The 23,971-nt window shown below is 45.0% G+C and overlaps 2 protein-coding genes across 8 annotated transcripts in view; one reads left to right on the top strand and one right to left on the bottom strand.

The window, feature by feature from the left end:
* PWWP2A (PWWP domain containing 2A) overlaps window positions 1-9,242 on the top strand; it is a 41,830-nt gene extending 32,588 nt beyond the window's left edge. For all 4 annotated transcript variants that reach the window (XM_032403649.1, XM_032403647.1, XM_032403645.1 and 1 more), the window contains one exon: window positions 1,244-9,242. In XM_032403649.1, the coding sequence (XP_032259540.1) occupies window positions 1,244-1,257 (14 nt within the window). In that variant the 3' untranslated portion in view covers window positions 1,258-9,242. The remainder of the gene's footprint in view (window positions 1-1,243) is intronic.
* A 1,395-nt stretch (window positions 9,243-10,637) lies between these two features.
* The window catches only part of TTC1 (tetratricopeptide repeat domain 1), a 46,382-nt gene continuing 33,048 nt past the window's right edge, over window positions 10,638-23,971 (bottom strand). For all 4 annotated transcript variants that reach the window (XM_032403639.1, XM_032403640.1, XM_032403641.1 and 1 more), the window contains exons 6-8: window positions 22,538-22,686; window positions 20,527-20,581; window positions 10,638-11,263 (exon numbers count right to left, since the gene is read on the bottom strand). In XM_032403639.1, coding sequence (XP_032259530.1) covers window positions 11,130-11,263; window positions 20,527-20,581; window positions 22,538-22,686 — 338 coding nt within the window. In that variant the 3' untranslated portion in view covers window positions 10,638-11,129. The remainder of the gene's footprint in view (window positions 11,264-20,526; window positions 20,582-22,537; window positions 22,687-23,971) is intronic.

The following is a 23,971-nucleotide window of genomic DNA, read 5'->3' as shown; positions in this document are numbered from 1 at the left end:
TACTTACAGCTAGAAGCCACTGTTCATTGCTTGAGAAAAACGTGATAGAATGCCCTGTTACTGTGTTTTATAGGCCTCGATCCAGTAAGTCAGGGAGGCAACCCAGGAAGCTAACAGGAGATCAAGAGTTCTAGCAAAGAATGGCAAAGATTCCTACTTTGAAATGTTTGGAAGTTAAATATTGGGAAGGATGAGGGTGGTTTTTCTTTTTCCCTTTTTGCATTCTGTGTTTATTTTGTCAGTTGTTATTCCACTGAACACGCCACAGATCTTTGGTTTGGTTTAAAAATACATTGGACAAAAAAAAAAAAATCATCATTCTCTCCACGATCACTTCTTTTGGAATTTGAGCTCTTATTGGTACTTAGTCTACTGGGTCCGAGAGGCATTAACCAAGGATGATAGAGGATTGCAGTGGGGTTTTTACCACTTGGTATTAAAGGGAAGTCGATAATGTTGGGCAGAAATTCCGGTCATGCTGGCAGTAATTTTTCTAAGCCTTACCCTCTATAAATGTTTTGCTCAGTCTTGCTTCTTGTTGGAGGTTTGGTAAAGAGAGCCTCTGCTCATGATCTGGGGTGCTGGTGTAATACGGGACACTAGTCAGTCCACCTAGTGTAGAGAAGTTGTCTTCGAGTAGCAACATGGCGCTCTGGACGCCTTCTGATGTGCTGTGTGCACCTCTGGGAAGGCACCCTCCACCCCCCTCGTCTGCTCTTTGCGCATACGCAGATGGTACGGTCTGCAGCTGACCCGTGCCTAGCTTGGTTTCGGGTATGAATCGGCTTCCGTCTGTAGGCAGCCCGCGCGAGGAAGGCCACTGGTGCCTCCGACTGGCCCACGGCAGGCAGCGGCGTGGACTTCCAAAGGTTAACATGGATGCCGGCGAAGGGGCAGCATAGAGAACGAAGCTAAACGCCCTCCCACCCTTCCCCCAATAGGCAAATATTCATCAACAAGGATTTTTAAAAATCTACTCAAGTGCAGACTGACTCTGTGAAGGTGACAACAGTTTTATGTTGGAATTTGGCCAGATGTACTTTGGAAATACAATGAATGCTTCTGCTGGTTTAGAGTGGAAGTAAATGGTTTTTTCAAGTGTCAGTTAAGTTTAGCTGATTTAAAAGAAGTAAGTGTGACCCCATAATCTACATAGGGCTGAATTTAAACAACGAGGACATCATTTTTCTCTTATTTACTTGTGCTTAACTACATTTTCTTCCTTTTCTTTACTGTATTTCAGCACAAAGACATTAGCAGGCTGCTGGTTTCACGGACCCGTCCCACAATGACCCCACACCAGAGCATCAGGACTGAATGACATTGGAGACTCAGATTTTTAAAGCTGCACTAAGAAGTAAATGTTAAGGCAGTGGTTAAAACCGAAGTCTATAAAGGGGCACTTGCAAATTGTGCCGTATTAAACCGAAGAAAAGGTATTAGGGGAATATTTTATAAAAAATGAACTATTGCAATAAATTATGCATGAGAGGAGGAGAAAAGTGATGATATGAAACACGCAAAGAACTCACTTGAATTTTATATATATGAAGAATCACTGACCGTAACTTTTTCTGAATGTGAAGTTCTTTCAGTACAGTTTGGACAGGCCTAAAAGGCATGGGATGATGACAGAGACGCTGAATTAATTATTTTTTAAACTAAAACTGTGCTTTCTCCAAGGTTTTGTTAATCAGTTCAGATATGAGCAAAGGCATTTCTAAGATGGCTCTCCTGTGACACAGCAAGAGTCACGGCTGCCCGGGCAAGGCCAAGGTCTCCTTCAGGGTACCAGTGGAAACAACAGGAAAGATGCTCTAACATCCTACTGAAAGGATGGCAAAGTGCCCCACCCCACCCCGCAAAGAGAATTTGGATCTTTTCTTTCTTCAATAAAACAGGGCTGTATTATCTTGAATATACGTTTGCTTGTTAGAACATATTAAGATGTATTTATTTGCCACCAGTATTTAACATTTTGTGCACATTTTCATAACTGCATTCTTACCTTTTAAATTCTGACTCAAAGTGGATAGGCTAGTGTTGACCTTAGAGTGAAAATTTTTACTCTAAGAGCTACTTCTTAATTCTACTGAGGTGGAAAGGCTTTTTCCCTGAATTTTGATGTGGACCTCTCTCATGGAGAGCCCCTGCTAAGTGCAAGCCAGGTGTCAGGTGGGACTTGACCCTGGGAACAAGCAGTAGGAACAGACCCATAAAGAGCTTTCATGCATGGAACATGAATTCTTATTAATGGAGACCATAATGTTTTTCTTGTCTTTGGAAAATACATATTATGAAAAACCTTAATTTTTCTTTTTAATGAATGGAGAAAACTTTCATGAGAAAACCAGATGGACCTATTAGTACTACATTTTTAAGGCATTTTATATTTGATGGTGCAGTACTTTTAATAATAAAACAAGTTTTTTAGTGGCAATACTGATTTATTTTTTAAACCAGAAAGATAATCCATATTGATTACTTAATACAAAAAAAGGGGGGAAAATGCCAAAAAATAAAATACAAAATTCATTTGAAGCAACGTTAACAGATAACTGAGCATTTGGCTCAAGTGTTTAAACTTTCCATAATCTTACTGTATAGGTTTGGGATTTCTTAATAACCCCACACTCAGGATTAAGAAAAGGTTCTGAGAGCTGGAGAACATTTGATATATCTGACTAGGACTTGTTTTATAACTCAAGAAGAAAAGGAAGACAGTCTTCGAGTGAGCTTAATACAAATTCTAATTGCACTGCAAGTAATTAAAAGTTTGGAGCGCATTCTAAAGTCTTTTTGGAAATCTTCATGAAGTCATTATACACATTTGATCAAATCTGAAAAAGTCAGCTCAGGACCTGGAGCAGCAGGGAGCGCTAAAGATTATGTGTACTCCATGGCCCTTCTTCCTCCCGGCCTAGGGCTTAGGGTGGGGTCCGTCTTGTTCTTTCTGAGGTTGAACACCAGCAGTACCTTTCAGGCTCACTTCAAGAACCAGGTAACTCCACGCCATGGCGGACTGTACAATACTTTGCGCAGAGTGATGGAAATGACCAAGAAATAATACAAAGGCAAAATCTGATCTCTCCCAATTCTTTTAAGTATCTAATATTTTTTCTCATGACAAAATTCTCAAAGGTGTTTTGTTATAAACCACATTTTCATTTTTTAATAAATGAAATTTGGTGGTACTTAAAATCTAGACATACCATGTTGCTATTTCACTTTTCATTGCTTTAGTTGCTTAATATTTAAGCTCTGCTTCATGCTACCTTTGTATTTCAAATCTTCACAAGCCTCTTTCATTCTGTAGACTTGAATGACAAAAGTTGTTTCTCATCTAAAGTATGCTAAGACTTAAATGTTAAAGAATGTTGTGTAACATTTATCCAATAAAGTCTTGATTTTTTAAAATTTAGTTATTTCAAAACTTTTGTTTACTTTTTAGGAATTAGGTTTTTAAAGGTTATTTTTTATATATTAAAGATTCAACCACTAGTTCTTTAGGGAGCTGTTTTAAGTACATTGCTTCCTTAGGAGAACAGCCTGTTTTTCTTTAATCATTGGGAGATTTTTATGGGACCCTCTATGATCAAGGAATAGAGGAAGGGTGAAGAGTTTAATTAGGATCCTGTGCACAAACATGACTGTTTTCTGATGGAAACAAATATGCTACCCTTCAGAGTTGGATGTAACTGAGCAAATATCTACTCGTAGGTTTGTTTTAGTTTCAAGAAGTCCTGCCTTTATGGATAAATGGTTGCTTCTTTAAAAGCCCAGCATGTCTGATGTGTGTGACCAGAAACACTCCGTTGTCAGGAAAAAATGAGCCTCTTAAAACCTACCAGATAGCTGAGATTATTTTTAGACTGACCCAGAAACTTAGGTTAGTGTGCCTCCCTCGCACCCCCATTTGAGTAAAGCAATCCTTCTGAAGGCTGCCTGTTATTCCAGAGTATACATGGAGTCTTTACTCTCAAATGTACTCTCATTTCAGTTTATCTGGGTATAAAAAGGAGGCCACAGGAGTCTGGCTCTGTTAGTATCTTTTTCCCCCCCTCAAGTTTCCTAGTAATGAAAATGGTACTAGAGAGAACCAAGGTAAACAAGCCATGTGCACATTATTGGGAAGGCCTCCACATGACACCCACCCCGCGCCGATACACTCCCGATCATGTTACGTACGTGTGTCGCTATGCTTATAGACACACCTCCTAACAGGAGACGGAGTGAGTGACAAGACCCGTGGCTACAACTTAGGATCTTCCTGGTGCTGTCTTCATGTAAGGAAATCGAAGATTGGATTCATGCCCCGAAATAATGTATGGAATGTACCAGTTCCTTCCTGGACATGCTGGGTACGTCACTGCAAATATGCACTATAGAAAAAAGTAAGCTGTTTTCCTGCTTTTATACCTGATAACTCATTTCTCCTTTTTCAAGTAATGATTCTGACTCCTCCCTCAGTGCTTTGTATAGAGCACACTGTGTATCTTTAAGCATACCTTTCTCTAGTGATGACCATCACAGTGAAATTTCATGGCCTAACTCCTTTGCTCGGATATCAAGAAGGCAATGAACCTGGAATGAAAGAATATACGTCAGGAATACTGTGCCAGAAGAAGAGCGAGCCGGCCAACCCCAGTGGCTAGGTCACCATACTTAAGAGTTAAGAATACTTGTAGGATTAGCCCCTTTCCTGATTTCCCTGTGACGCACATCTATCGAAGCAACCTTCTAACGCAAAGGAAGCCGAGTGAGCTGGTGATACTTAGGAGGAGGATGCTTCTATACAAACGACCTGCTTTCATCTACAGATGTGCATTCTGAGTTCTACCAGTTACCTTCCTGACACAAGCACACAGCCGCACTGGTCCAAGACGGGGAATTTGTTTACCTTGAGTGAAACAGTCTGCGATCTTCTGTTTCTGAATTCTAAGCTCAGTCAGTGCCTAACTCCTGTGGGCCCTGAGTGCACAGCTCAGACCTGTGGTCCAAAGGCGAACTGTACCAGCAGTGTGAAGTACCTCAGGGCGAAGGAGCGCCGGCTGTGGCACTGTCCTAGAACAAGCACAGCCGGGGCTTCAGGAAGACACAGAGCAGTGTCGTAGAAGACGGGGGTGGAGGGGATCCTTCACATATCTAAATGCAGCTTCTTTAACACCTGTGGAAAACGAGGCAGGCTGGAAACACTTGCAGCGCAAGCTGAAGCTCTAACTCTTGGTCTCTGATGCCAACTCTGCCAATGGCAGGATCTAATCCGAGTCACACAGCCCCAGGAAATTATCCGATCTGTCCTCCCAGTTAACTTCATGAAGCAAAGTTGCAAACAGTGTTGTTATTCTATTTTGGGGTAGTCAAACTCTCTCTACAAAACAATGTATATTTGAGACCAACTACCAGAGACGGTCCACCAAAGCCTGCATTCTCTGAAATGGAAACTGTTCTCCCCACTTTACTCCATTCCCTGGCTTCCCATTCCTGGCCTCCTTGAGGATTTCTGTCTTTAGTCTGTTTGAAGACTTGACCCTTTGTGGATTTCAGACTTGCTACTTTGGGGAGTTGGAGGGCACTTGGGTGCTCAGGCGGTGTGAGGCGGCTGCCTAATGTGAGCCCCGGTGGAGCGCCTGCGGCAGAAATCCCACCCGGGGGAGCTGTACTCTCAGCTAGCTAGAGCTCTAGGAGCTGGGACTGAATCCTGGCCCTAAATTATTAGCTATGGGCTTCCTTGGCAGGGGGACGGCAGGCCATGCCATGCTTTAGCTAAGAGGGAAATGTGAGCTTCCAAAGTTTCCCCTTGAGTGAAAGGAAAAAGGTCAAGAGTCATATTTCTAGTTCTGGCCAAAAGAACTTAACTCCTGCATGATGGAGCTTATTCCTAGTTTGCAGACCTGAGAAGGTCAGAAAATGAGAAGATGGCAATATTCTTCTAAGTATTCCAAACATTTGTAAAGGCAGACTGGTATAACCAACAAACCCCGTGTATCCACCCCGAGCTTCACCAATTACCAGCTTGTAGCCAGGAGGACTGAAATGTTTTGTGCTTTGAAGTATGAGGCCATCCTCACTAGTTTTCATAAACTTATGATTTTGGTTTCTCTGATTGCCCCTTGAAGGGTTTGAAGCAACTGTTTTGAGGCTCTAGGGTGATTTTAGCTCCACCTCTTGGGCTGGCTGGTAGCAAGTAATCCATTTCTCATTATCAGGAGCATTACTGGGCTTGGTCTAGTGTGGACTCAGGGCAGCTCCTCAGAGAAGGAAGCAATTGGAAATTACCACCTCCTTTTTCTGTACAGCTCCCTGAAGCACAGATTTCCTAGCCCCTTCTGCCGTACTCTGCATATACTTCCTCATTAAAGGAAATGAAGGTGATAGAAGGACTAGGCTTGTTACTATCGCAGCACAGAGGGGGCAGGCTGAAAAGGGGTGGACACGTCTCCCTGAAACTGCTCCAGGATTTTACTAGGGTTTAGGGGTAGGTATCACGCACACAGTAATAAAAGTATTAGAGGAAGAGTTCAAGGCCTTAAGAAATAAGGGAGGGATGAGGTGAAAGGATCGCAGGACAAGTGATCACAGCAATAGGAACAACAGAACAAATGGAGCCGAGCTGGCGGTGACCCCTGGGCTGCAGGCCTACAGGCTGCACCCAAAACACGGAGCTCCTGCGGCTCAGCCCTGCCTTTCAGGCCAACAGTGAGCTTAAGGAAGAGCTCAGATACCACAGGAAGAGGGACAGAGGCTTAAGTCATGGATTTTCCCTGTCCTAGGCGGTTTCCCAGATTGGCACTCTGGTTTTAGAGGGTTACTGGACCCTTCCCTTTAAAGATCTTTCTTAAGGAGATTAAAGCAGCCATTCACTTGCATAGCTGTTCCCTTCCTCCTCGGTCTCCTATCAATACCTTCCCCTTTGACATTCCAACTTTGGCCAAACCAGTTGTAAAAGACAGGATCTGCACGTCTGGTTAGCTCTTAGGATCAGACACACAACCCTTGCAAAGACATCTTCCAATCAGGTTTGCATTTAATACCTGCTGCCAGTTTCCCATCCCGCAGTAGTCTATTCAGAGAGTAAAATGCCTCCACAAAGTTCCTGTCTGATCTTTCTGAATCAGTCTGAATTCCAGCATGAGAGCCGTGTGAAACGTAATTCAGCAACAGTCTTAAGAGACCAGCTCAGGGACCCACGGAGCACCAGAAATAATCACCAAGCCCAATATTTCCAAAAGCAGGTCCCTACCTTCAACGACACAAAATGTTGCAGGAAATAGGACTTTCGTCATTTATAGACTAAACGAACATTCATGCCTTTGATTATACCTGAGTAACTCTGAAGGTCCAATGTGTGAGGTCTTGACCTTTTACTGAAGCTCAAATGTAGGCCCAGTGCCGCAATGTTCAGGTCATTAGCTAGTAGGCTCGGCCACTCCCCAGCCTCCACATCTCAGCATGGTGTAATAGTCTCTATTCCTACAAGCACAATAACTTGTAATAAGATATGGCATTCTGGGGGGTGGGACAAGGAGCAAAAGGATACGGCGGAAGAACCCAGGGGCAGTGCTTCAAGGCAAACCCGTATGGAAAGTATTGCTTAGAAAAAGAAGGGGATCTTAAGAATAGAATTTAACCATAATTCAGATCCATGATGTGAGGAAAAGGAACTAATCCACAGTGTACTCCCCATAGAAAAAGCACTAGACGAGCAGGACTTTGTTGCAGAAATAGTCCCAGTTTCCCAGGTGAAGCCCTCTGCAGGAGGCTCCGGTGGACAGAAGTCGCTCAAGTGAAAGCTGGAGGGTTGCTTAAGACACGGTGTGGAGATACAGAGAACACAAGATTCAGCGGAAATGTGATCTGGGAAGAAGGTGGAGAGGCTGAAACAAGAGGACAAGGTGGGGATTTCTGAAAGTCTCAGGACAAATCCTTGCATATATCTAAGATGCAAAAATGAAAATTTAAAGACCAGGAGACACAGGCTTACTAGCCAGGTTGAATGCTCAACATCTGAGGGCATTCTACGTGGCGGCACATGATGGGCTCGACCGGTTTAAAGTGATTCTTTTTACAAAGTGTCTAGGCTTTATGTGTACAAGTACTGGATTCACTGTTGAGAAATCCTAGCTGAGCCCTCTAAATTAGCCAGAACCTCACATCTACCCAAATAAAAACACTACTGTAGAAATTTAACTGGGACCATAAACTGCAGGGTGCTGAGGCTGTTCTGGGCAATACACAGGGAAGTCCAGATCAATACACTGGTCTTTGCTAGGTGAAACCAAGCTGTTGTCTTTCACTGCCTCCTACCACATTCTTTGGAAGGTGAAAAGTAGCACATAAACCTCCTAAGCTGACATTTCAATCACTTGCTGGGTCTTAAAATTTTGAGGAAAATGACTAGTTTCTAGTTATCTTGAGATAACAGATAATGGTTAGCAAAGGAGACATTTTAAAAACCAGGGACTGACCAAAGGGTACAGAATCTGGAGACTTCGGGATAGTGATGGTTATTCACACTGAGAACACTTCTTGTAGAATGCCTTTAATACCAATTAGGTTTCAAGTAGAGGAGTAGGTGTTGGTGCTATTAAGAAAATAAATATGGCCCTTACCTTCTAGGAGCTCATGGAGGCAGATAGGGGATAGTAGATCATAGTAATTAAATAAAATGTGTCTTACAGTCTTCAAGGAAATTCTAGAAGGAGATCCAAAATTATTTTGATCCATTGCAATATTATTGGAATAAGAATATAGGCAATATCAAACATTTCTATTCTATTCTCAAACATTTTCAAAAGGTTTGAATCTATTTTTTCTTCCAGATTTGTAAGTAGAGAAATAACTGTGGTTGGATTAAAAAAATACCCAAAACAACACTCTTTGCCTTAAGAAAATTGACATCTAGTTAGATTCCCTTCCTTTCCTTTCCAGATGCATTACTTGGCCCACTGTGAGATTTCAGTGTGGTGGAAATGGAGGTCGTGGTGGAGGAGGTGGAGGAGAAGGGAGAGGACAAGGGGGAAGGCGTTGAGAAGCAAAACCTCTAGAGCCCGCAGCAAGGGTAGCGTGTTAAGGCAGGCTGCATGGAGGCAAACACGGCTATTTTCCCACTCCCTGGGGAGGGTCAGCGCCCCGACCTTGGCCGAGGTTCAGCTATTAAAAAGTTAAAAAACTTTCAGCTGGAAGTCTTAATCTGACAAAGTAGCTCTCAAAGTGTGGTCTGAGGGGTGCCTGGCTGGCTCAGTCTGTAGAGCATGTGACTCTTGATCTTGAGGTCAAGAGTTCAAGCCCCAGGTTGGGTGTAGAGCTTACATTAAGAAAACAAACAAGTAGTCTGAGGCTTCTCAGCAGTTCCTGAGACCCTTTCAGGTCTCCACGGGGTCAAAGCTATTTTCGCGACAACACTAAGGAGGCATCTGCTTTTCACACTGTCCCGCTGTCACGGGTAGGCGCGGTGCAGGATGTTCCAGACTCCAGGACATGATACTGTGACGACCTGAGTGCAGGAGCAGATCTAAGAATCTTGCTATATTCTATCAAGCCACACATGAAAGGGATTTGCAAAAATGTAGAATGATGTCATTCTTTCTGAAATGTTCTTGTTTTGGGAGGTGTTTTTCTAAAAATATTTATACTAATAGGAAATGTATTTGTTATTTTTAAAGACATTACCTAAATTTTTAAGAGAATCCTGTTTTAATTTCTCATCTGGTCAACATCAATGGATATAATCCACATAAACCAAAACACTCTTAAGCCTCCCTTGAGCATGAAGGGGTCCCGAGCGGCGAAGAGCTGGGAGCTGCCGCCCCGGCACTGCCCGCCGCGCGGGACGCGCTTACCGCCGAGGCTCGTACAACTTCCGTGATTGTGCACACACACTTTTTTTTTGGAATATTAGATGCCAGATTTACCATCAAGATAGCAAAGCAAAAGTAACTACACTCCTTCTCCCTCTCCTTTCCCCTTGTTAATTCCATGAAGCATTTCATTTCACCATCTGGAAGACAGGCTCCGCGTACCAGAGTCAGGACCGCACACGCTTCCGCTACCTACCGACACTCTGGAAGGGGCTTCGGGGAGCAGATCACAGCGGCGGCGCATCCTTCCTGCTGGGAGGAGACCACCGCAACGTGACTCACACGATGAGACCTGCGCTTCCTTTCTAGAAAGGTGAAACCTGCACGTCACTGCCTTTGACACTCAAACCAGAGCAACCGGAAGCTTTTCACCAGTAATCATCAATGACTAGGAAAAAAATGCTAAACCTACCTTTGAAACCTCTGGGTTCAGGTAGCCTAAACGATGACGGTGTGTTCCAGGATTTACATACCACCATACCTGACGGAAGCTACTTTAGGTTGAAACTGTTAAGACTGATGCTTGGGCAAAAACACTCATTTTATAATGATCTGCACAAACCTGAAGAAGCCCAAGACAGTTTGTGAGGTGGAGTTTCTGCGTTCTAGTACGTGGTAGAATAGTCACTTCTTCAAGATCATCTTCGAGGTGGCAACTAAGACTTTGGGCAGACTTGTGGACTCCGGTAACACTCAGCAACACTGCTCCCGAAGCCAGAGAAGCCTTCTGCTTTAGCTGTCATTATGGGGACAAAATTCACAAGCCAGCTCAGACCGTCACAGAAAGCGTTTATTTACCACAGAAGAAACCAGGAGACGCCGGAGCCCATGCCCGGCAGCCTGGGCGGTGTGAGTAATCAGGGACAGGGGACAGCAGGCGGGAACCCCAGGAATCATGTTTGGGCAGTCTCCGACCGGCAGGTCTGCTCGGGCCGGGGGACGCTCTGGCTGGGCTCGCGTGTGTAGCTCAGGGAGGTCAGCTTTGACAAGCAGGCTTCGTCCTGGACAAAGCCAAGGGCAGCCAGAACCAAGGGCAACAGCTGCAGACACCACCTTAAAATGGGAATCAAATTAGGCTTATGACATCAGAAGTGCATTTCACCCTGATCGGAAAACAAGAGGGAAAAGGGAACACTGGGCCCCAGTGGATAGCCTGTCTTTGAGATAAAATGCTTTTAATTTAGTTAAATATTGGCAGGGCCTTCCCCCTTGTTAATAGCAAGCAGCACACAATCTCCAAGCCAGCTTTACAAGCTACTGTTAACTTTGTTATCTGTTATTATTTGGATTTTGAACAAAATTGATGGAGTAGGAACCAGTAGAGGAATCCTGTTTGATCTGGAAATTTTCGGTGGAGAGTCCAAAAGGTCGAAGAACCAAGTTCCCAAGATCTTTTAGTTTACCTGCAATGTAAAAGGGAAAATTCAGATAAATATGGGGAATAAACAGAAGCAGGAAGACCCAACCGATCCTGCCTTACTATCTGACTAGAAAATATAAAGAGCATCCCTCTGCAGTTAAAGAAACCCCTGCTTTTAAAACTGTGAAACCTTTAGTCCCCTCGGCAATGTGGTCACTTCAGTGCTACCCATCCCCACGCCTGTGCTTTTGGAGACGACTGTGAGGGAGCCCTGCTGGTGCCCTCTGGGAAAGCAAAGCTTCCTGTCCAGACTGGCCAGAGCCAACCAAGGACACAAGCCCTGGGATGAGTGATGGCCGGACTGCTGCTCCCGGGGAGTGAAAGTACCCTGCCAGGCCCCAGGGCCTGACGCCGAGGGCAGGGGACCCTCTGAGTGTTCTTGGTGGAAAGCTGCAGCCTCCTACTGAATCTGATCCCACTCGACAGACTGCTACCGAGCCTGGGTTCAGACTCAAGGCAAGCCTGAGCTTCTACACCAAAATCATCATTTCTTGGGAGACGGGGGACTCTTGTTCATGTGACAGCACTGCCCACAACAGTCCAGTCTCCTCTCCCTAGGATCCAGGCTTTACGCATTAATCACAGGTGAGTTCATGTCCATTAGCCAAAACTGAGACACATGGTATAACCAAGGATTTTTATGCCGATTCTACATATATCAGTGCCACAGAGTTTGTATGTCTCAAGCTGGAGTTTTCAGGACTTTTGAGAGATTTACAGGGACTTATGGGGCAAAGGGATAGAATATTTGAAACTAAGAGTGTTTTGGAAAATGTTGGCTGGGATAGGTGAATACACAGTTTTGACCCTTTCTGAACTGTTTTCTTGCAGGTCTGTTTCCAATGGAGAGGAGAATGGGGGTCAAAGGGAAAGAAATCCCTAATCGTCGGAGCTACAGGTTCCTTCCTGCCCTCCCACGTGTAGCAGCTTTATCCCTCTGAGGCCTCCCACCTTGAAGAAAAGCCCAGGTAAAGAACTTATAGACACATAACCTTTACATGTCAAGGCATTTTCTAATAATTCATGGAAAGAACTTTTGGTCTCAGTCTAAGATTTAGCTCCCAGAAGCTCACCATATTCTGAGGAAGCTCCCAGAACCCAGGCTGACCATTGTCCAGGCAGGCTTCCCAACCCTACTGAACACAGGTGCCGGGCGCAGTCCATCCCTGCACACGGGTGGCGGCCGCCCAGGGAGGGGACACACCAAGCACAGAGAGGAGGCAGCGTCCTCGGGCAAGCGGGAGTGACCCAGAGCCCTGGCAGTCTATCCTGGGGGTGAGGAAGGAGGGCGGGGAAGCCGAATAAAATGTCACTGATGGCACAAGGCTTGGCTCTTCGGAGTGAGCCAAGTGAGACTGAATCTCAAGCGGTCTTCACCTAGCGCTGCCGGAGGGAGCAGCGCCGCCCGCATGAGCCTCTGTTCGAGGGGCCTCTGTTCGAGGGGCGGCTGGGAGTGGCGGCCGAGGCCGGGGCGCCCTGTGCACGGAGGCGGCCCCTACTCTGCTGCACGGCGGGAGCTACCGAGTAAAGGTGGCTCTCGGCCTTTGCGACGCGCTCAGTCTAGCGGCCGAGGGAGGCGTCCCAGGACAGCCTGCACACCGCAGTGCTCGAGGGACCGGGGCTGATGGGGCGCGGCAGGGGCACAGACGGAGAGGGACAGGGAGGGCCTTTGGCAGCTTCTCCCTCTGCCTGACTGGCTGCAGACCCTGCCCGCCCCTCTTTGCTGCACTGACTCTGTGGATGGCACTCGGGAAAACGTGCTTCTCTCACTGCGGGCGGCGCGTCCCCGTCCATGACCCAGCTCGGGAGGGGCAGACCAGGTACTGTGACAGCCAACTGTGGCTCCTCAGTGGCTTTGCTGGAACTTTCTTAGCACTGCGGTGCTGTGTGAGACTTCCGTCTCTCCTCCACGGGCAGCTGACGGCTCTCCGCCCCAGGCCCCCTGCAGGTACTTCCCCAATCAGTCTCTTGTACTTCGAATCCCGTCCTGGCTTCGGTTTCTCTGACGACCCAACCTACACACGAGGCTATGGGTCTTTGCCCTTCCGTTCTCAGCCTTTTTACCATTCCACAATAGTTTCACTCTCTTGTCTCCAGAACAGAACAGAACAGAACACAGAAAGTTCTGCTTGCTCAATGACACAACTGACCGAAGTGCCCGAGACACCTACTAAAGACACACAGTGAAAAAGTCTCTGCGCCAGGGAAGACCTGAGGTTACTAACGGTCCTAAGTTCTCGTGTGTGGCATCTTGCTGTGTGTGGTGGGGACGCAGGGACCGGAGACGGCCACCGCCCCGGAAGAAGCTGCGATGCAATGGGGAAGACCAGCCCTACACACGGAAGCCGGAGGTGCAGAGGTAAGCGGAGACACAGTGTGCCAGGAGAGGTCGTAGGAGGACTCCGTGCCCGGGGGCAGGGAGGACGGGAGATCCGGCAGAGCTTCTCGGGGAAGCATGTGCACTGGGATCACCCGGCAAGGACAGACAGGACTGCAGCCACCTGAGGCAGAGGGAGTGGGCGTGCAGGCAGACACGGTGTGAATAAATGCATAAGAAGGGCAGGCAAGGGCAGGCGAGGGCAGGCAGTGTGTTCAGTGGGCTCAAAGGCAGGTGGAAGGGCACGTCCCGGCGGGTTCTTATGAGCCAGGCCAGAGGTCTCTGGTTCCTGTGCCACAGGGAAGAATGAATCAGAAGAGGAGACCCTGGAGTGAGTGCAACGTCATGGGAAAGAAGCCATTTATTCCCTGAACAGACATCTGAATGTCTAATGCTGGGTAGAGCAGCTCTGAGGGGCGCCTGGCTGGCTCAGTCGGCAGAGCACGCCACTGGATCTCAGGGTTCTCAGTCCGAGCCCCATGCTGGGTGTAGAGATTACTTAAAAATGAAATCTTAAGGGACGCCCGGATGGCTCAGTCAGTCGGTTAAGCGTCTGACTCTTGATTTCGGCTCAGGTCATGATCTCAGGGTCATGAGATTGAGCCCCATGTCAGGCTCCGCCCTCAGTGTGGAGCCTGCTTAAGATTCTCTCTGTCCCTCTCCCTCCGCCCCTCTCCACCTCCTAAAAAAAGTACTACTAATAAAAAAATAAATAAGACCTTAAAAAAAAAAAAAAGCTCTGAAATCAGACTAAGGCCAGTGAGAACATAAGGGAACAGAGCAAAACATTACGGTATAACCAACAAATTTTTGGTTTCTGAAAACTCATCTTTTGTTATGATAACAGCAGAGAAGCATCTTCAGTAGAGGTCATGCTCATAAATACATACACAATCACACTGAGTTTTCCTGCTGCTGTTTAGAGGCAGGTTGGACGCGCAGAGACTAATGCAGCCTCCTGGTCCCTAAGACAGAATCATTTGCCAAATTAGCCTATCTGCCACCTTTTCCACCGGCTGCCAAATCCTACACCTTCCCTATCTGGGCAGCACTCAGTTAGGTTGCCGTATTTCCACTTGCAACAGATCCGGCATCATCGCTCAGCCGGAATGTGTCAGCATGTCCCTAACTTAGGTTCTCCAGCTAGCCTAGACTGCAGGCAAAGACAAGAGTCCAAAACTGCTTGTGCTCAGATAAGAATGTTTACTGGATGAGAGAACAACCCTTGTCACTGGATCCAGAACTGATAAATACTAGTTTCTATGCCTCCAAGCAACACTGTATCACAACAACCCAATGGACTCATTATGTGTAACTTCTCTTTGGAGCTACTAACTGTGTCCATTTACCCCGAGGGGAGCCAGGAATGCCATTTGTTTTCACGTCCTTAAGATCGATCCCTGGGGTTTGGGCCCAGTGGGATGCAAGGGAATCCTGACACGGCATTCCCTCTTACGAGGCAGGCGCTAAGCCACAGAAGCGGCCTCTTGCTTTCCTCTGAGGAAAAGGCTTATCAAGAGACAGCACAGAATATGGAAGATAAAATTCACAGCCAAATCAAATGCCTATATGAGCTCTTGGGTGAGCGGAGGCTGAGCTAAGCCTTACCAAGAACTGTCAAAGAAGCGGGAGTGATTCTCCTGAGAGGAGCTGAAGGAGTGACAACCAGGAAATGAGGCAGAAAGTAGGGCAGTGAGAATCTATACACTGATACTCCCTGAGGGAATAACCGCAGCAAGGAAGTGGTTCAGAGGCACTCATGTGGCCGGAGTACAAAACACTGCATGTATAGTCTCTAACGAGTATTAGGCAGGGTCGCATGAAGAGAAATATGAAAAAAAAAACAAAAACAACCCTGGATTTCCAGGGTATCCACATGTATGGCTTCAGCAGTTTTAAGAGTCAGTGACAATGTCAAGACTTTCTTGTGACCTTGGGTAAGGGAGCTGATTCTAGAACCCTGTACTATGCACAGCAGAGAAGCATGTAATGCACAGGGAGAGGCAAAAGAATATGTTCAATCTTTGCCAAGATAATGAATGAATTATTCCTAAGCTCCCTTCTATAGTTCTTGATCATGGCATCAGAGAAGATGGTTTTCTTAAATCAGTTCACAAATGTGCGCTCATGAGGTTGCTAGTGGTCAGGAATGAACACTGGAGAAACTTCAGGAATCAGGAGAGCAGAAATACGTTCCAAGAAGGTGTAAGGAGGTGATGGTAAGAGGGGAAGACCCGGGCCGGATGGAGAACAAGGCCCAGGTGTGTGCTGGAGCAGCCGGGCAGGAAGCAGTGCAGGTGTCCGGGAGAGGAAAGTATTACTGGGCTATGCCCAGTCCCCCCGGTCTCTGGTTCCTTTTGGGGAGTCAGAGAGTTTCAAGGGGTGGCTCTAGGTTTTCCAGGTCAGGACAGGAACCTGGGAGCTCTTGGTTAAGGTAAGAAGAGCAGCATCTCATGGAACGGTTAGAACACAAGCTCCACCTGCTACTGGGATATAACCCCACCCGAGGACCTGGGTGGTAGCCCCTACCCACTTGGTAAATGGTGACAACCTACAGTGAGCTGACTCGATTTCTCCAGTGACAGCTTGTCCAAATAAACACCAGAAATGCAACATGGCAAGGAATGGCTGGCCATAGAGAGCGGTCTGAGATCTCAAGTCTAGTGCATTCTGAAATGTCTGCTTTTTCTTTTTTCTCTGCTGCAGCTACAGCACAAGGACGGAAAGGCAAAACTCAGTGACATGCTGCTTCTGCTCAGGAGGAACTTCTCAGAGCAGAGTGGCTGACCACTCCTGGCCGCATCCCTGCAATGCACCCTCCATCCCCCCTTCTAGGTCCTCTCCTGAGCTGCCTCCACACGGCCCCCATGCAGCAGTCACACACCCACACAGCGCTGGATAAATGCGAGTGTGCACCAGAAACACCTAGAGGGGTTGTCGGAACTCAGAGCACTGCGCTCCACCCCGACCTCTGATTTAGTAGGATGGGCGTGGAGTCTGAAAACGAGCATTTTGAACGAGTTCTCATGTGAAGCTGGTCTGAGCAATGCATTCTGCGAACCAGCCCCAAAAGATAATTTGCTTTTGTAGCTGGCCAGTGGAATCTTGGTCAGGAGCCTGATATTGAAAACTAATTGTGGACACCTGTCTCTAGTGATTGGCGGGACAGGCTGCCCTGGGCGGAGTGTCTCTCTTACATGATGTGAAAATAGCCCACGTTACTTTTTGGAGAAAGCAAACAACTTTATCTTCCACCTCACAGTTCAATTCAACAAGATGACAAGAGATCAAGGAAGAACTACAAACACACATGTACAGATTCTTAGCAATTCTACTTGTTTGAGATTTCATGGCTGGGCCAGGATATAGGACAACACAATTTACAAATGATGATGACAAAAGTCTTCATCCCATTCTTTTCTATTTGCAACCAAGGCTTATTCAGAGATCTATTAGTATCATCATCTGGCCTCTAAGTACACAGCCCTCGCGCTCACCTCACTGCCAGGATGAGGCTCACCTCATCGCGCACTGTGTATAGAACCGACCCCAGGAAGGCACTCGTCCGGCTCCCCTCTAAGGTTAAACAGCCATGCTGCCCGAGATGCTCCTGAATGCAGAGCAATACACTAAACATCTGCCCTCAGTGTCCTCCAGCTGAGCAGAGGAGCTTCAGGGATTCTGAAAATGTCTCATCAGTTTTACCTTTGAAACTGTTTTTACTGTTTACCTATGTGGACAAAAATTTAATGTGAAATCAAAACCAGAAATAAATTAGATACAGATACTCATAAGGCTGTGCGTACCATCTAAATCCGATTTCAAATTTTTATGTTCCTCAAACTTGCCTGGTTATTCTGATTATAATAAATGCTATATATTTGAACTGATACAAATAAAATACCACTCTTTGTTTTCTATGTTGTGGTTTCAATGTAAAATTTTTTTTCTTGCCTTTTTTACTAGCTGTTCTAATTTGGTGTAATCACGTAAGATTTTTTTAAAAAGTTCTCTGGGGCGCTTGGGTGGCTCATTTGGTTAAGCGTCTGCTTTCAGCTTGGGTCGTGATCCCGGGGCCCTGGGATTGAGCCCCGCCATCGGGCTCCCTGCTCAGTGGGGAGCCTGCTTCTCCCTCTCCTTCCTGCTCCTGCCCTCTCTTGCTATCTGTCAGTCTCTCTCTCCAATAAATAAATAAAATCTTAAAAAATAAAAAAATAAAAAGTTCTCCTATTTAAAAAAAAAGTGAAAAATCACTAGATTTGAGCAAAGCCAAATAAATAGGGTATTGGTCACTAACTAGTACTACCAGTCCCTTAAAAAAGCTCTCAGCCTCCTGGGGTGCTCTGTCCAGCACCACTGACCATACCCTAAGTCCTTTTAAACCTTAAATTTCCTGGCTTATTATGGCCATGAGGCTAAGCTTCCCAGAGAAAAGGACAAAAGGAAACACACCAGTTGCTGACCACTTTCCTCAAATCTGAAGCCAACATGCTTATTCTCTGTGATTAGCAAGGACTGCAGCACTATGACTGATGGCCACTCTGGGTCTCCATGCTTGTTCTAATGATATTTCTAAATGATAGGCTAGAAAGGGAGGAGCAAGTATGTTTAGTATGTTCTACCCCCTTCATTATTCCAGTTGGGATTTTTTTTTCCCATGGAGGCAACTACAGGGCTCCTCTAACAAAAAGGACGTCAACTTACTTGACTTGAAAAAGCAAGTCAAAGATTGTTGAACAAACCTAAATAAAAGCTCACCTTGTTAAATAATTACCTAACTTCGTAAATGCCAATGACAAATGGTGTTGAACAGTTTTTCAAATCTTTAACTGCTGGTATTTCAGCAGAAGCCAAGTATTTCCAGGGAAACCAGCACTAAAAATCGTGCAGTCCGCTGCAAAAAGCTTGCTCAGAACATTTAAGGGGTGGCACTGTTTTGCAGAGTGAGTAGCCTCCAAGGATCTCACAGCACATGAAGCACAGTTATGTCATCTGTAACAGGGAGGGAAGAACTCCAGAAAGCTTTTGTGGGGCTGAGATTCCATATAGAGAGTGGTTTCTCCCTTTTAGGCTCTCTGATGGTGGGGAACACCTAGAAGCAATATCTTACTCGTGATCTTTATACTTAGGAAGAAGATAAAGGAGTCTAGCCCTTCATACTGTTTCTGTGTAACAACAAACTGACATAATATTTACCAAACAACTTAAACTGTTTAAGTCTGATGAGAGGAGAATTCATTACAGAAGCAACCGAGAACGAATTCAACTTGAGTATTTCAAACGAAGAGGCCAATATAAGTAAAACCCAAAGCCCTGGAGACAGAAACTTCAGCTCATGAGAAGTTAGAGTGACTGAGGCAGCCAGGCAAGGAGAAGTGAAGTTTTGATTCCATCTGGAATTGACAATGGCTGCAAGATTCAGTTTATATCCATCCCTTTAGGGTTTCATATTGGCTCAAAAAAGTGGACCCAGAGCACAACGCCTAAGGGTCTTCTCCAAGTCCACCATGGCCAGCCCGACATCATCTCTTTCAGCATGAAATACAGCTCAGCTAAGTACACATACTATCTTTTTTCTAAAACAAAAGTCATTGTTAGAATAGGTGGAAAATGCTCTTTTCCCTCTTCTTTGAAGAAAGAGCACCTCCAAAATAATTTTTCTGCTCAAACATGGTGTCAAATTTAAATATGTAAAGTAGGGAAAGAGTGTCTTTTGGAAAAACTGGGGAAGGCTCCAGAAGTCTCCCCAACTCTAAAAACACAACCAGAGGGTTGTGGACTGTTCAAATTTTTTTTTTTTTTAAGATTTAAAGATTTTATTTATTTGTTTGACAGAGAGAGACACAGCGAGAGAGGGAACACAAGCAGGGGGAGTGGGAAAGAGAGAAGCAGGCTTCCTGCGGAGCAGGGAGCCCGATGCGGGGCTCGATCCCAGGACCCCGGAATCATGACCTGAGCCGAAGGCAGACGCTTAACGACTGAGCCACCCAGGCGCCCCATGGATGGCTTCTTCTCAGTCAGCTCTGCTAGCAGAGTGATCCTTTGGAAAATATGTTCAAATGGCCAAACTCAATTTATTTTAAGATTTTTTCCTTTAGGCCCATGTGATTGCAATATGTTAAATTCAATTCACATGGTGGATTCAGAAAATACTCATTAAGGAAGAATACAAAACAGATCTTGAGCAGGGAAGTATCAGTCAGGTTATGAGCAGAATATACTGGGCAGGTGTCTGTCCAAGAACCTTTACTCCCCTTAGTCAAGCAGACTATTCATGGAGGGCTTCTCTGATTCCAACTATAACGTGCTTTGGCAGGTACGAGAACTAAACCATTAGTCCATCCTCCCTGAGCTCCACTCAGTCTTCTGTCCCCTCACTATTTACTCCTAATTGCTGCCTTCTTGTGTCTTCTCAAACACTAATGGGACTCTCAAGGCCATTTTCAAAACAAACATTCCCTTGGTTCTGACACGGTTTTGACTTGCAGTAGCTGTATTCTAATGAAATTAAAAACTTAAGTTGTTTATTCAATGAAGAAACTCAACTGTTTTCATGTAATTCATGATCTGAAATAGAGGTTAGTGGGATCCCAGGTTGAATCATGTTTGCATTCTTGAAGGCAGGAAAATTTCTCAGGAAAAACAAAATAGAAGTTTAGTTTTTCAAAAGCTGACATCCTCTCTAAGCCACTCCAACCCTTCTGGAGTCAAAGACAGCTCAGACCTTGCTATGGCTCATACAACAAACGATGGGCCCCAGAGCTATTTCTAACTGTTGTGTTCTCCTCCAGCAAATCCCAAATCCTGCTGCCCCTCACCCCCGCCTCCTAGCTACTAGGGTCATGGGAAAGTAAGGGAAGCAAACTTACCTAACATCTCTGCCTTTAGCCTTTCATTACGTTCTTCAATCTGTTTAGGTAATCTCTGAGGGGAAAAGAGGAGAAACAAGGGCTGGTGAAAAATCTTTTGGCTTTATTTTGAATTTGAGAAACAAGCTTCACGTGAGTCAGATCGGATGATGTACATATATAAGATCCTATTAAATACAGAAAAAAACAAGTATTTGTGGGTGAGCTACACAAATAGGGGTTTTGTTTGGTTCACTGCTCTATTCCCAGTTCTTGGCACAGTGGCCCAGGGAGGACCTCAATAAAAATTTGGTAAATACACAGACAAAAAAATTTCTGAAAGAATACACTCCAGATGTTTACATTGGTATATTTAGGTGGTGGGATTATGGGTTATATATTTTTAATTTTTTGGCTGACTTGTATTTTTTAACTTGAAGTCCTTTCTTAGTATAATCTAAGTTGTTGAGAAGGGGTCAGATCAATATTGGATGTCCCTAAATGAATCACCTACTCAGGGTTTTTCAGTCTTGGCACTACTGATATTCTGGACTAGGTAATTCTTTGTTGTGAGGGCTGTCTTATGCATTGTAGGAGGTTTAGAACATTCTTGGCCCCTAGATGCCAAGAGGACCATTCCAGTCATGCCAATCAAGGTGTCTCCAGACACTGCCAAATGTCCCTGGAAACCAAATCATCCCACTTGAAAACCAATGATCTAGATTAGAGGCTTTATTGTATAGCTGCTTTTAGCTCTGTAATTGGCCCTAAGTACTCTGCAATTTTAGTAACAACCCAGTTGTAATAATTCAAAATAAAACAAATTCGTTATGCATATAACAACTGACATAAAAGGCTCCCTTTTACAGAAGGTTTAAAACCAATGTGACAAGAATAAAGGCTACCAAGAGTTTGGCTAAGATTTTAAGAACTCTATTCCCTTTCCTTGTGTCAAATTTAAGTCAATCCTACCACCATTCAGAGATGTTAAAAGTCAGATAAAGGATTAAAACCAATTTCAAACTGCTGATGTCTTTTAATGATCCAAACCAGTCTATCTCCCATTATTCCCCTTCTGGATAAATAAAAGATCAGTTATTATTGAAGGAAGAGAGTACAAGCAGGAGGGGCAGAGACGGAGAGAGAATCTTTTTTTCTTTTTAAGATTTTATTTATTTATTTAAGACAGAGAGAAAGAGAGAGAGAGAGAGAGACTGAGAGCAAGCATGAGCAGGGGGGAGGGGCAGAAGCAGGCTCCCCGCTGAGCAGGGAGCCCGACATGGGGCTCGATCCCAGGACTCCAAGGTCATGACCTGGGCCGAAAGCAGCTGCTTAACCAACTGAGCCACCCAGGCCAGAGAGAGAATCTTAAGCAGACTCCCTGAGGAACCCAACGTGGGGCCTGATCTCGAGACCCTGAGATCATGACCCCAACTGAAACCAAGAGTCGGATGCTCAACTAACTGCACCATCCAAGTGCCCCTGGAGTTATTTTTAAGGGGAAAAAAAAACAGTAACATTTAGCTAATTGACAACTGACACAAAAATATTATGTTTATTAGAACCAAGAGGATCTGTAGGTGCCATAGACAAGAGTAAGAGTAATTTTAAGAAAGATAAGAAGGCTAATCTGGAATATATTTAATTGGAAGTATGCTGGCCATATGATAGTAAATAGAAACTTGGTGACTGAAAAGGATGGGCAGAAAACCAGAAGTTTATTACCTCTAATACTCAGACTCATTTTGGACTAAACTGTACAAGATTTCCATAGTCTAATAATGAAACTGAGTTCTCATTAATCCTACAGATTAAAGGTTTACATAGTTAACACTTAAAGAATGGAGATTAAATGGTACATGGTCACAGAGGGTCTGTGACCACCACTTCAAAGTTAGATCTCGCATATATTTTGATAAGCCCTTAAAAATATACAAATGGAAGGCAGTCGGGTCCCAGAGGATTATCTAAGATTCAATGAGTAGCAACACAGGGAACAGAACAAAAAATATTTTTTAAAAATTAGGTTTACCATGCAAGCTTCTCTTGCTTGATGTACGGATGGATCTTTTTCTAAAATGGATTTATAGTCCTCCAGGGCTTCATCTAGCTTGTCCGTTTTCTCGTACAACTCCGCTCTCCTCAGTATTGCCCTGATATAGCAGGGGTTTAACTGAATTGCTGTAAAAAGAGAAGAAATCATTGTTACTATGAAGAAAAAGGGCCTGCCTGTGCCCAGCTGTATTGTGTTTCTTTATTAACCACCCGCCAAGGGTCTAAAAGGAAGAGTCATTTGTCAAAGACTGCACCTGGCACTGCCACACTTTCTCCGTAAAGGGCAAGACAACACATAACTTCCGCTTTGCAGGACAGACCATCTCCGTCACAACTACTCATCCCTGCTACTGTAGCACAAAAGAAACCACAGACCATGTAGAAGAAAATAAAGATGCTGTCCTCCAAGAAACCTTTGTTTATGGACACTGAACTTTGAATTTCATACAATTTTCCTATGTCACAAAATATTTCTTTTTTTTTTTTTTTAAGATTTTATTTATTTATTTATTTGACAGAGAGAGACACAGCGAGAGAGGGAACACAAGCAGGGGGAGTGGGAGAGGGAGAAGCCGGCTTCCCGCCGAGCAGGGAGCCCGATGTGGGGCTCGATCCCAGGACCCTGGGATCATGACCTGAGCCGAAGGCAGACGCTTAACGACTGAGCCACCCAGGCGCCCCATATTTCTTTTTTGATTTCCAACCATTTAAAAATGTAAAACCATTCTCAGCTCGGGGGCTGTACACAAGCAGGTGGCGGGATGAGTTTGGCTTGGTGGCTGTAGTGTACGAAACCCAGGTCTACACCCAAAGTTCTGTTTTCACATACTTGCCCTTTGTCTAGTTCGGAACAGGCCAGAACACAGAGCCCTCATGCACAGTCCAAAAGTGAGAGAATTTGAAGGTACAAATTAAAGAATTGAGGGAAAATAGTTTGGTGGCAGACTCTGCTATCATTCTCTTTTTTCTAGGCCTCAACACCCGAGGTTATGCCTTGACTACTGAGGTTACATTTTTAGCTAAACCCTCACTGTTCCTTCAGACTTCTGTTCCAACACCTTTAGGTCACCGATGCATAATATCCTTTCCTTTATCCAGCAATAACTGCCCTTCTAAAAATCCTTTGCCCATGTTTTGGATCAACTATACTGCATTTCTCCTATTCTTCTGAGTTGTTTCTTTTTCTGTTAGAAAGCAAGGTCATGGCTCCATAACTTTTTTTCTTCAAGTAATATATTATTCATTCATGTTTTCAGTAACTGTTTCTTTAGTACCTAGTATCTGTACCTCATGCAGTGTATCTCTGGAGTATAGTGGTAAACAAGACAGACAAAGTCCTCCTTCTCACAAAGCTTTAGGCTATTCTAGTAGGCAAGAGGAGACAGCATACAGGCATATAATTTCAGACAGT

This window comes from Phoca vitulina, unplaced genomic scaffold, assembly GCF_004348235.1.
Source record: "Phoca vitulina isolate PV1807 unplaced genomic scaffold, GSC_HSeal_1.0 scaffold6, whole genome shotgun sequence".
Lineage (NCBI taxonomy): Eukaryota > Metazoa > Chordata > Mammalia > Carnivora > Phocidae > Phoca > Phoca vitulina.
Note: the sequence above shows the minus strand (reverse complement) of the source record. Positions and strands in the feature narration are given on the sequence as shown.